Below are 13725 nucleotides of genomic sequence, written 5' to 3' on the forward strand. Positions count from 1 at the left end.
GAGAGAGAGAGAGAGAGAGAGAGAGAGAGAGAGAGAGAGAGAGAGAGAGAGAGAGAGAGTGAGTGAGTGAGTGAGTGAGTGAATCAACATCCACTCACACATGGTCTCATTGGTTGCGGATATTATAAATATTCTAGCCTCATGCTTTCATAATTAATAATAAGTGGATGTTGGTAAGCACTAATTTTACTATTTGAGATAGTACATTTTTCCATTTACAAGCAATTAGAACTAATCAACACATAAGATAGCCCTTAATTAGCAACTTTATGTGAAAATCTATAAGCAAGTTAATTAATGGCATCTTAATCAAAGTGCCACTCTCATGTCCACCCACATACAAAACCAATGATCATTCACTCTCTTGTCCACTAACATACTAAACCAATGATCACTAACCGACATTTACTTTTTTCCACCTTAATACTTTGAAGCTACTATTGAAATTTGCAATTCATGACATAAAAATGTATATTTCCAAAAACTCTTATGTTGAATAATCGTTGATGTAAAGTTGAATGGACGTTTAGAACCATGAGGCACACTAAGAATGTCTCCAAAGTTCTAGCTACTTATTGAAGTTTGCATCATAAACCATGCGATTGAAAATGTTGTGTTCCAAATACTCTCATTTCGATCGAATATTGAAATTGAAATCGAAGGGTCTCCATAGACATATGCACAACAAGGATTCTCCTCCATATTTCCAACTACTAGAGAAAGACACATTCATAAACTCATGATACAAAAACCTATGTTTCCAAAAGCTCTCATTTTGACTGAGTATGGGAGAAAAAGCTCTCATTTTGACTGAGTATGGGAGAATGAATTGAGGATACATGACAAGCCATTAGGAACCACAAAGGCACGATGAGAATTTCACTGTTATTCAGTTGGTCTCTATAACCTTCAATTTGATCGAGGAGTGGAGTTGAAATTGAGGAGACATTAGAAGCCATTAGGAATGACAAGGCACAATGAGAATTTCTCTATTATTCCATCTCTCTCCATGTTCTTTCAGTAGTAATGTATGGTAACTCCAAGGTGCACATATGAGCTAATAATAAGATTCTGATGATTATACCAAACTTAATCCAATTAACAGAGGAGTAAAAGTTAAAAGCAGGGGTAAAGCGGCAGGCAAAGGCTTATGGAGGTAGAGAGAGAGAGAGCACGAAGGAATCGACAGCATTCCCTTGGACGCATACAGGGTCTCCCCTTGTCTTACCTGCCTGCAGATCTGCCTCTGGGCTTCTCCTTAAGCTTCCATGGCAGTAGTGGAAAGCGCCAATTTTCCCCTCGATGGAGATAACAAGGACTCCCAGCTGCAGCATCAGGACCATCACTACCTCCACCATCACCATCAACATCACCATCACCACCATCATCAGCAGAGCAAGAACCTCCTCCTCCAGCATCTGTTCCAACAGCAGCAGCAGCCGACGCCGCCCCCCGACCACGCCTCCCCTGCTGCACCCTCCCTCCCCTCCTCCCGGGACGAGCAGAAGAAGCAATTCAGCCGCGACATGCGAGAATTGGAGGACCTCCTCTCCAAGCTCAACCCCCTCGCGCAGGAATTCGTGCCCCCGTCGCTCAAGGATTCCGCAGACATAGCAACCGCTGTAGCCGCCGCTGCCAAAAATGGGGATCGCAAGGTTAGAGTCCCTTCCTTTGTCCACAGATCGGAACCCCTACTCCTCTGATCTCGCATTCAGCATTTATAGTTGTCTCCGTAATGCTTTGGCAGAAGAAAAATGGCCATAATGCTGCCAAGCGGCGTACAAACACCAGGACAAGTAGAGGTTTGCGTGAGGACAGCGTTCGCAGGACTGTCTATGTTTCTGACATTGATCAGCAGGTCAGGTTGATGGTGCTCACTCCGAAAACACATGGCCATTGCTCTGATCAATTTCAATATCAAGTTTCATTTTGCTCATTCTCTCATGTCTCAATCAACCCCATCACATGTAAGCTCACACGACTTTCTTACCTCGAACCATAGGTCACAGAGGAGCAACTTGCAGCTCTTTTTATAAGCTGTGGTCAGGTACTGCAGTGGTCTATACACAAATTACCCAGGCTGTATTAAAAAAAAAAAAAAAAACTTCATTTTGGGGTGCGAAAAAGTTGGCCAGAATTGCAACCTGTTCCTTTGATTTATTGTCAGGTGGTGGATTGTCGCGTGTGTGGAGATCCAAACTCTGTTCTTAGGTTTGCCTTTGTGGAGTTTACTGATGAAGGTGAGTTACGAAATTGTTTTGGATACCTGGGTCCTGTAAAGTATACCCTTTTGCATTGGTTTGCGTGTTAAATGTTCTTATGTACCCAATGTGCTTGGACAGAGGGAGCACGAGCAGCATTAAGCCTTGCAGGAACCATGCTGGGCTATTACCCTGTTAGAGTGTTGCCATCAAAAACTGCAATTGTTCCTGTTAATCCTACTTTTCTTCCTCAGGCAAGGGACATCGAATAATTGTGTTGAAATTATGAAGTCCATTTGTGCAAAGGTTGAACTGGGCAATAATGTCATGTCCGTTACAATAATTGTGTTGAAACTATTGCATTCATTTATGCAAAGATTGAACAGGGCAATAATGTCATGTCCCTTACACTGGCAGTCAGAGGATGAACGTGAAATGTGTGCACGGACGGTATACTGCACAAACATTGACAAAAAGGTGAAAGTAATAACTTGTGTTACTCAGTAACAGCTGAATAGGTCCATGGAGTCATGATCGATTATCACCACAATTTGACAACTCTTTCTGCATGCAGGTGTCTCAGGCTGATGTCAAGCTATTCTTTGAGTCGCTATGTGGTGAGGTACAATGATTATGGGGATGCATATACTGGCATATCAATGTACTGATAATTGGCTGTTAAAAGGATGGGCAGCTAACACTATATGTAATGGATGGAAGGTAGCACGCTTGCGTTTGCTTGGGGATTATCATCATGCTACTCGGATTGCATTTGTGGAGTTTGTCATGGTGAGTTACATTCTGTCCATAACTAGAAGATGATATATCTTTTGTTGCTGGTTTACAATGGGAAATATAAGGTTTTTTTGAACCGCAATGTGCTACTCTGTTTGGAACAAGAAGACAACGCTCATTTTGGGCTGTCTCCATTTACCATTGTTATCAAATTTTTTTTTTTTGGGGGGGGGGGGGGGGTGCATTGGGTAAGATTGACCTCTCTTGTCACAAATACATGAGGGCAATACAAAACATAAACAGCCTGAAAAATGCACATATATATATATATATGGTTAGTCCATCCAACATGCAAGCTTGTGTGAGTGACATTGTTAACCCTTAAGGCGAGCCTAGTGTCCAGATCTAGTATCCATGATTACCAAAACCATGGTTGAAGCTTGTGTTTTTCATCACTAAGGTACTCCTAGAGAAAAGCTACTAGAGCAGTTGTCGTTGAATCCTTGTCACATGTGAGGATAATCTACGTATCTTTTGTCATTGATTATGATTGAAAATAGTTACTTGGGAGCACATTTGGGCCATTTGAGTGTTTTTTGAAATGAAATATGCTACTCTTTCTTGGATGTTTCAGTAGCTTTTGGAACATGGAGAAAACACTCATTTTGTTGGGCTGTTTTGATTTGCTATTCTATCAATATTGGGATGTGGAGTGGGGGTTGGGTTGTTCGGGTAAAAGATTGACCATTGTTTTCTCACAAATGCTCAAGTGTAACACAAAAACAACCTGCAATGTGTATGTATGCTCTTCCATAGCTTGTCAAGGTCGAGGTCTCCCCTTGAGTAATATTTGATGTATTTGAAAAAGAGTGAAGCATACATAAGGCTGTTCATCCAACATGGAAGTCCTATGTAAATCTTGAGCTTGCCAATGTAAGATACAATCCTCATTGTGTCACCATCGTCGGCATCTAAAGCTTGGTAACCTTCTGCTGGAGTCTCCTTGTCTTCATTATTTAAGCCAGGCTCTTTAGCTAGCTGCAAGGAAATAAAGTTTTCAAATTGCCCTTGGGTCTATTAGGAATGGTGCTTGCTTACCTTGTAATTGATCCCAATTTGTGAATAGTTTATGCATCTTTGGAGTGTGATGTGTGTTTGCCACCACATCATCGATGACATTGATTGTTAGTGGTCATTGGTGACTTGAACTTGAATGTCAGAGACCTTGCTTCGCTCTTTCTTTAGACAAAGCTTTGCTTTGTAGCCTTTTTTGTCCACATTTAAAACACTTGCATCCATATTGGGGTCCCTAAATTTTAGGAGCCTTGGATTGGCCTAAAAATGCTAATGACTATTGACTATTTTCAACCAAAAAGGAAAGCCATAAAGAAGAGATAAGTGTTGGGACTATTGAGATACGATGGGGTTTGCAAAAGGAAATATAGTGTATGACCATGACTAAAACATAGTGAACTTAATCACTAATGCAAAAACCCAAAATGAAGATAATTGAATAATGAATGAATGTGTATAGAATGCTCCAGTGTAGAGCTGTCAAATAGTCAATGACTTTTGTTGGAGTGGAATAAGGGAGATGGTGATGTGTGTCATCCATTGAAAACAGATCTTGAGCATAGTAACCACCAGTTGTAGTAGAGGCTGATAAAGAAAAGTGTTGAAAGTGCAAGAGCGACTTGCTATAAATGATGGTGATGGCTGTAAGCTATAGCAAAACGTAGCCTATAGGAGTCACCCGGTTAAAGGGTGATAGTTGGAGATGACCGTAGTAGTAGGTTGAATGGAGAGGACAATAATTGGTACAGAACACAGCATGAAGTTGCGAGGATGAAAACGACATTTGTGGATGGCCACTGCAAGAGTTGGAGGTGATGGTAGCAATAAACTAGGATGAAATGCAGGTTGGAGGAGTTGCCAACCTAATGGGCATTGGCTAAGGAGGATTACTACGGCAGCAGATGGAGGAGTTAGGTACGGAGGTACCTGATGGATGGAGGTTGGGATGAACTGGGGTAAATTGCATAGCAAGGGATGCAAGTGACTAGCACATCCTCTATTCAGAGATGATGAATCAACCAAAAAGTGGGAAGTTTACTTATGGGATAGTGAAACATATTGATTGTATCTAAGTTTTGCGGTTGTTTAATGAGCTAATGAAGGTTTAATGTGTAATGCACATTTTTAAACCTTATTAGGGACATTTGTCATGCAAGCTTCCAAGTGTTCCACGACTTGTCTCAGTTCATGACATATGGATAGGCATTTGTATTTTGCTACTTTACTTTCTCTCTTTGAAAAGTCTACCTTTCTTCTATAAAAAGAGTTTATTTCCTCTCATTCTACATTGATTTCCTTGTAGTAAACTCATGTATGGTAGTTGAAGATAGCCCCAAAGTTGATCATGATGAGAGATTGAGGCAAGTCAAAGTGTTTGTGGCTTGATCAAGGTGAAGACTATTGGAGGCATATCGAGATGAAGCTAGATAAGATGTTCAAGTGACTTCGTGGATTTTTGAAGTGCTAGTTCATACTTGGGCTCTTAAAGTCGATGCATGTATAAATCTCTATTTAACTACTTTAATTTAGATTTGAGGATCTCTTTCAGCTTTCTTGGGTTCTTCTGTCTTCTGTTGAGTTGTGCATTAGGACTGTGAGTCTTACAAGAAATCAATTGTATTATTGCATCATAAGTATATGCATATGTGCATGTGCACATCAGTTGTATGATACTTGAAAGAGTAAGAAATAGTTCTCCTCACTTTCAGGTTGATTGTAATTATGCTTATCCCTAAGGGTTGAGTAGAAATACATTTCTTTTAGCTTTCTTGGGTTCTTTGGTCCTTTGTTGAGTTGTGCATTAGGATTGTGAGTCTTACAAGAAGTGCATCATAAGTATATGCATATCTGCATATGTACATCAGTTGCATGATACTTGTGAGAGTAAGAAATAGTTCTTCTCACTCTCTGGTTGATTGTAATTGAGCTCATCCCTAAGGGTTGAGCAGAAATATATTTATTTTGGGGGTGTAGTTTGCCTATCTTCCACCTTCATCTTTTCTCAATCATTTTTATATATCCATGGTTGTAACTTTTTGCATAATTGTCATATTCAGCTTCAAGTATTCGTTCTTTCCATTTTCTTAAAATGTTAAGCAAGTGAATATTACAATTGTTAAGCATACTAGGGTGTTTACATAACTATGGCAATAGCATTTTTTCTCTTCCATGAGTAGATGACCTCATACGAGGACCAATTGGGGACAAGTTAGGGTATGGTTGTCCCATCCAATGGTGTTTGATTAGTACTCGCCCTACTAATTAGACTATAATAAATCTTGGGTGCATGTCCGATGCTTTGTTCGATCCAAAAAAGTTATACATATAATTTAAGGTCTTTACCCAATTTCTGGACTTAAGACACAATGTTCTTCAACAACATTTAGAGACTTTACTTCAAACATAAGTGCAAAAGAGAGTTGAAACGAGAGTTAAGTACAAAACCAATTACACTATATTATGAGGCAAACAGTGATCTCATACAAAAAGGCGTACAAAAGTTGATAGAGATAAAAGTTGATGCGACCATGGGACCCATCTCATCAATTGTGATGCCCAACTTGATTGCCAATTCTAGAGAAATGAAGTTGGCACAAGCACTTGCATCAAAGAAAACTAAAGCATGCTGATCTTCACTTTGGCCCATGCACAACATAGCTTTGAAGCATCTCTATTTGATTGCTTACCAACAAGATTAGATTACCAATCCAGCTATAGTATTATACTTCTTGCCTTTCCCATCCTTGTGTTACTTGCATGATTTTTAGACTTATGTCGTGGGTATTCACATGCTACATGCCCCTCTTGTTCACAAACAGAGCATTTGTTTGTATCATACAATGCCTTCCTTTTAGTAGCTTTCTTGGCACTTGCAAATGACCTTTTGCCTTGTCTACCTTTTTGAAAGAATGACTTAGACGGATTTTGAGCCTGTTGACTCTTCTTTGAGGATTTAAACTTGCCACCCAAAAATTTAATCTTTCTGCCCTAATTTTCAGCACTATTTTTTGAAGCATCTTTGCTGCCCTTAAATTCAGTGACATGGCCTTTCATTAATGCATAATATGTGTTTGCATTTTTAGTCAATTGTGCCATGCTGGTCACTTTTGTTGTGCAAAAGTCACGAAATCTGTAGGGGTAGAACACAACAATATGTCTCTATTTGCTCGGCCATTGTGACCTCATGAAAAGATCTAACTGACAACAGAGCTGCCTGGAATTTGTTTGTATAATCTTCCAAATTAGAGCAATGAATTGCATCCAATTTGTGCCAAGCTATTTTCATATCCACTTCAAAAGTGTTTGTGAGCCATTGGGAATAGGAAACTTATCCAAAATGCACCCGAGTTGCTTGTGCCTTGTCTTGCATCAAAAGGGTTGTCCACCATTGAAGTGCATTTCCTTTTAGGAAAATGGCTGCCTTGTGCAGTCCGAATGAAAGGAAAAATTGCCCCCATTGTAGGTTTTATCAAATTGTTGGAATGAAGGTCAATGCCTTTAATCATCTTGCAGGCCATTAAAGGTTTCGAATTTGATTGTTGCCCCACCTGCTTTTTTGGTGGTTGCAAAAATGGTGGCCTTGGTGATGCCATTGCTGCGTTTGCATTTGACATATGCCCAAGGGGTCCTCCCAATTGACTTAACATTCTAGTTTGCATTCTTAACTACATGCCAATATTATTATAGTGTGCATTTGAGGTTGCAATGCCCCATGATAATTCCCATGAACACCTAGCATAGGTGGTTGAAACCTAGCCATCTTGACCTCACTAAAAGATCTAACTGACAACAATTACCAAGAATTTGTTTGGATACTTTTTCAAATCAGCACAGTGAATTGCATTCAATTTGTGCCAATCTATTGTCACATCCACTTCAAAAGTGTTTGCGAGCCATTGGGAATAGAAAACATATCCAAAAGGCAGCCAAGTTGCTTGTGCCTTGTCTTACATCAAAAGAGTTGTCCACCATTGAGGTCAAAGCCTTCAATCCATCTTGCAAACCATTAAAGGTTTCAAACTTAATTGTTGCCTCACCTGCTTCGTTGGTGGATGCAAAAATGGTGGCCTTGGTGATGCCATTGCTGTCATGAGGACATGTATTTTTGAAATCTCACTTAACATGTGGATTAATTTTTAATCACATGATTAAGTAAATGTTGCATATGTGAGGTGCAACTAGGGTTAGAGTAAATTTACAAGTCCGGGACCCGAGAAAATCACGGGATGTCAAAGGCAAAAGTTGCTATTATCTATGTTATACAACTACTTGGTGGTATCTGGTGTCAATTGTTGGCCTAGGTCATTCATTTGACCATAAGTGTCAGTTGGTGACACTAGAGAAGTGATGCACCTAACACCAATCTGATGATGGTCAAAGATAGCACAGAGACACTCGGGAATGGAAGTTGCCTAGCCAATTTAATTATTGGCTAGTTAGATTATTTTCAGGGTACCGAAATTATTAGATTAATTTTCAGTATTTAAAGATTGAAGATTAATATATAATTATTAATAATATTGGAAAAACCATTTGGAAAGGCTGTCACTTGTCAAAATTGCCCATGCAAGACTGAAAAACGTTTTTAGAGTTTGGAGGACCTTCTGAGGCAGCTAGGGGCGGGAGAAGACCAATCAATAGCGAAAGGGGCACCAATTTTGGAGCCAACAGGGTGTCCAATGTCCAAGATTATATGGTAAAGTGTACTTTTCAGTTTCGTGAATTTGTTAATTGCTGTAAATAGTGCTTAATCAGGTTATTTACCACCCTATCCGAGGAGGAAGGCTGGTTACAATTGCTGCGTTTGCATTGGACATATACCTAACAATGCTTGACCAAACATTCTAGTTTTGCATTCTTGGCTACATGCCAATGTTATCATACATGCGAGTGTGTATTTCGGATTACAATGCCCCATGATAATTTCCATGAGTACCCAACATAGTGTTGAGCTAAAAATTTATTAGCTTTTATTAAATAGCCCCAAAAGTCAAATTAATTAAGGTATTTAACATTTTCTTTAAAAGAAACGCAGTCCTAGAGAGTTTTAGTGTCTCACATACAAACCTTAATTTGGGAGGCCCTAAACTTTCTATAAATAGACAAGTTACCCTCCCACTTAGTTAATCTCGTTTTCACAAATTGCAAGTGCTAGAGCTTTGTTGCCCATGCCTTGTTCACGGAGGACATCTTAGCCAAAATTAGCTCACGTTGTTTGCCACCATTTGGCGTTTGTTTCCAGCAATTTGTGTGCAGTTTGCTCTTTATCTAGCTGCTGCATGCTGTCCATCCTCGTCGAGACCTTGCGTTTATTGCCTAGCAATCCATAAAAAGGCTGTGTTTGCTGTCCAAGAGCCATTGCCCATTGTTGATGTCATCATCCAAGCTGCGTTTTGTTAGTGCAATTGCCACCTATTATCTCGTCATCACCTGGAGTTTGTGTTTTGCCCTTGGCTACTATTGCCTTGATTGCTTGATACCTTCTATGGCTGTGTTTTCTGATTTTCTCTCTTCTTGGCTTGTCAACTACCTACTATTGTGTTTGCTACTACCAGACACTGATGGAGGTTGCCTTGTTGTGATTTGGGATCCATCAAAGTACGACATACTGTCTAGCTCTCGTACTCTTTGTCCCAATCTTCAATACACGGGAGTTTCGAGGGTTAGTATTACTTAACTGCATAGTATGTTTGTTGTATGAGCATTGTATTTATTGAGATTCATTCAGTTTCTTATTCACTGTGTTCATTGTCTCTAAGTTACCCTAACCCTAACCGTGCTATTCTATTAGTTTGTGCTATTGTCATACGATTGTGTTTGAGTTTTTGTGTTAGGATATTTTTCCACATGGTATTAGAGCTAGGTTCTCTTTGAAGAAACCTAGACCTTGATTTGAAAGCTCTTCTTAGAAGCTAGGAGCCACAATAGGTTAGATGACTTCAAACACGTCTATAGCGACTGAGTCCCCAAAAGAGCCTATGTCGAGAACTGAGTTAGAGTGGTATCCACTCCCCACTCTGGAAGGTTCTGACATGGTCAGAGATCCTTTTGACTATATTGGTGACATCATCGATGAGGAGCTGCAATTGATCTTGGCTCATAGAGCTAGTAAAGTTGAAGAGTTATGTTGATGAGCCTTCAAACAAAAGCTCCATGAAGAAGGTATATTTGGTTCTTTCTCATTAGATGTAGTGCATAAGTTTGATGGTCTTGTAGGGCTGTCGAGACCTCCACTAGGGATAGGGCCCTCTCTTGGAGAGTGAGATTTGGAGTATATTTTATATGTTCAACCTATTTTTCCTACTTTAATTCAAGGTACATAAGTTTCTACTTTTGTTCCTTTGTCTATTGCTCTTTCTTCACCGCCTTTGCAACATGTTGGTAAAGATCAAATTGAAGGCAGAGTACTAAATGCAGAACATGGTACATTCTCCATGGATGATCCATTCATGTATGTGAATACAAGAAGGGGTGATTCTAAGAAAAAGTCTTATAACTTTATGTCTTGCCTTCCTTCTTTTCATTACGGTTCTAATAGTCAGAATGAGTTTGGTGCATCATCTTCTTTGTATTCATAATCTTCACCTTCATTTCAATTTCATTCACCTAATCAAAGTCATCACAATTTACAAACCCACCCATCCCACCCACTTCTTCTGTTGCATCACCATTACAATTCATAACTTTCACCTTTGCATATCAAACACGACAAGTTTTTGCACATACCACGTGAGGGGGTTCATCACACAAGCATAGCCTTTAGGACCTCTTCATCTCTAGTTCCAGGTGGTACTCTTGCACCTTTGGGGAAGGCTCAACCTTCATCTTTCTCATCTTTAAGTTACACCTAGCATAGGACTTCTCCCTTTGCTTATCCAAGTATAGATCAATTGGTGTCATAGTTTGCCTCCATGGCTTTACCTAGTGGACCTATTGGTCACTTTGTTGTGTCCCAGTTGACATTTGGACAAGGGTTCAGTGCTCTAATGCCTCCACCTCCATTGGCACCTTATGGAAGCATTCATGTTCTAGTGTCTCCACCATCGACACCATATTGTCAAGGAGAGGATTGGAGAGAGAAAGAGGAGAGAGAAGACTGCAGGAGAGAAGAGATGTAGAAAATAGAGAGTGACGAGGAGAGAGAAAGACTAGGAAAGGGGGAGAGAGACAAAAAGAGAGAGAAGGTAGCCATGAAAGCTGAGAGAGAGAAGATGAAGGAGACTTGTATTATGATAATGATGATCCCAAAAATCAAGTCCCTTGCACCTTTTACACCGGCCAGTGTAGTTGGTATTTTATCCCCATTATTTTATCTCCCCTCTTTTATATTCTATCCCCACCCAAAGGTTTTTGCCCTAGAAAACAAGTTGGGCACTTGTTACAAAAACACAGGGTAGGAGCAGACTAGAGTACTACTCTACTGCAGACATTACAAGGGTTATCCGATGGAATGAGGGGTAATTGTTGATGTATAAAGTATCATTCATCAAGTATGATATATGGTATGATTGGGAAATGATAAAATTTAAATCTTGACCCATATTCTCTAAGAAAATGAAGGCCATAGGCAGTGGACAGCATGCTGTCTACCACAGGGCCTTGCTGTAGTAAATCTGAGATATCTTTCTGTAGAGAACTCCGATTAAGGTGTTTGATACATAGAAGTGGAGTTCTTAACGAGTACTCTCAGTCCATGTATGGCACTCAATGCTGTCCATAATTCAGAATAAAATCTGGTTCAAAATAAAAGGCTGCCTGCAAGCTGTTTGGACTGGAAGAGGTTACAATAGCTAAACTTTAGCCAAGTTAGCTTCCAAAAGATGGGGGAACTCTTCCATTACTGAAGCTGGCCTCCAAGAAGCTTCCTCAAGTGGTAAGCCTTACCACTTTATCAAATATTCAATGATGGACTGAGAACGAAACTTCTTCTCTCTTTAGCCAACGACCACCTCTGGAATGTATTGAATGATGCCTTTTTCATCCATGGGAGGAAGCTCCTCTATGTAATCCACTGATGATCCAATAAAGGGCTTGAGCTCACTCACATGAAAAGCATTGTGAATCCTAGTAGGAGGCAATTCTAATTAGTATGCTAACTCATCCACTCTCCTCATGATCTTGCAAGGCCCATAGAATCTGAGCTAGTTTGTTGTTAGAACCGTCTTTAAGAGTGGCATACCTAGACTTAGGTACTTTCAATAATATTCCCTGTAGATGAATGAGCTGTCTAGCACTAACAAACTCCATGTACAGCAATGAGAAATCAATGGTAATTGTGCCCAAAGTTTCAGCTTGTCACAACCCAAGACTACATCTATAGGCCCCATCTCTAATGCAATTAAATCCATTTGCTGTCCAAAATTTTCAGCCAGCTGTATATGCACGGCAGGGCACATTTGAGTGCTTATTTCCTCATCTTCGTTTGGCAACTTGCACCTTAAGAGGTCACTATAATTCTATGGGGAAACACTTCAGCTATCCATGATTGCTCTATTGATGAAGCTATGTGAATTGCCATTGTCTATCAATATAAACACATCCTTGCCATGAACTTTGCCTTGAATACACAGTGTAGTAGGACTTCTTAATCTTGTCCAAGTATCCAACGAGATAGAACAAATAGTGGCAACATGTAAGTCACTCTTTCCCAAGGAGAGAGAGAGAGAGAGAGAGAGAGAGAGAGAGAGAGAAGAGATGCAAAAGAGAGAAAGAGGAGAGAGAAGATTGCAGAAGAGAGAGAAGAGATATAAAAGAGAAAGAGAGTGACGAGGAGAGAGAAAGACTAGAAAAGGAGAGAAGGTAGTCATGAAAGTTGAGAGAGAGAGAGAGAGAAGTTGGAGACTTGTATTATGATAATGATGATCCCAAAAATCAAGTTCCTTACACCTGTTATACCGGCCAGTGTAGTTGGTATTTTGTGGTGTTGCTGGTGCTGCGGCTGCTCAATCCCTACACCTGCAACCACTTCTGACTCCGATTTCAGCATTGCACGGCCAAAGTTGGCCAATCGAGCAAAGAACTCCTAATCTAGAAGGACATTGCTCAGCTTGACGTCTCCATGGATGTTCAGAGGATTTGATTTGTGGAGAAACGCCAACGCTTTTGTAGTGTGGACAATAATGTTGAACCTCTTTTCCCAGTCTAAGCTAATAGTGTACTCATCGTCGAATAAAGCTTCCTGTAGGTTGTGGTTGTGCATGTACTCGTAGACAAGGAACTTCTTTTTACCATTAGCACAGAAGTCGAGGAGGCCAACAATGTGAGGTGAGGAAATGTTGCCGATGATGGAGAGCTTGTTTTGGAGCTCCCTCTCTCCTTGCAGAGAAGTGGTATCTAGCCTTCTGACAGCAATTTCTTGGCTGTCCGGAAGAATACCCTTGAAGATAGCTCCAAAGCCTCCTTGTTTGAGCTTGCAATCATTGCTTAAGGAGTGCACTGCAACGTTGAGCCTCCGGTGGTGGAACTTGCGAATCTAAACTCCATAGTTGCTCCCAAGGCCAGGCCCATAATTTTTTGGCGCATTTTGCGCTAATCACATCCGGGAAAACCAGCACCTTCAACAGCTCAGACTCATCCTCAATGGCCTACTTCATCATCTCACAGTAGTTTCCAGCAAGATTCAGGGTCTCTTTCATCTTCTTTGGCATTTTCTTGAGTTCTTGAAACCCTAACAGGTGTAGTTGAGGATAGCCATGGATTCTTGCTCAAAGTTTCT

At 40.3% G+C, this 13725-nt stretch overlaps 1 protein-coding gene across 1 annotated transcript in view; it reads left to right on the forward strand.

The window, feature by feature from the left end:
• The first annotated feature begins 956 nt into the window (after positions 1–956).
• The window catches only part of LOC148030374 (polyadenylate-binding protein-interacting protein 11-like), a 45278-nt gene continuing 32509 nt past the window's right edge, over positions 957–13725 (forward strand). Inside the window, exons 1-8 of the mRNA XM_087686700.1 lie at positions 957–1655; positions 1748–1858; positions 2003–2047; positions 2168–2240; positions 2343–2455; positions 2619–2678; positions 2776–2823; positions 2922–2990. Coding sequence (XP_087542826.1) covers positions 1269–1655; positions 1748–1858; positions 2003–2047; positions 2168–2240; positions 2343–2455; positions 2619–2678; positions 2776–2823; positions 2922–2990 — 906 coding nt within the window. The 5' untranslated portion in view covers positions 957–1268. The remainder of the gene's footprint in view (positions 1656–1747; positions 1859–2002; positions 2048–2167; positions 2241–2342; positions 2456–2618; positions 2679–2775; positions 2824–2921; positions 2991–13725) is intronic.

The sequence above is a fragment of the Lygodium microphyllum genome, chromosome 10 (assembly GCF_053477565.2).
Source record: "Lygodium microphyllum isolate KBCC chromosome 10, Lygodium_microphyllum_v1.1.10, whole genome shotgun sequence".
NCBI lineage: Eukaryota > Viridiplantae > Streptophyta > Polypodiopsida > Schizaeales > Lygodiaceae > Lygodium > Lygodium microphyllum.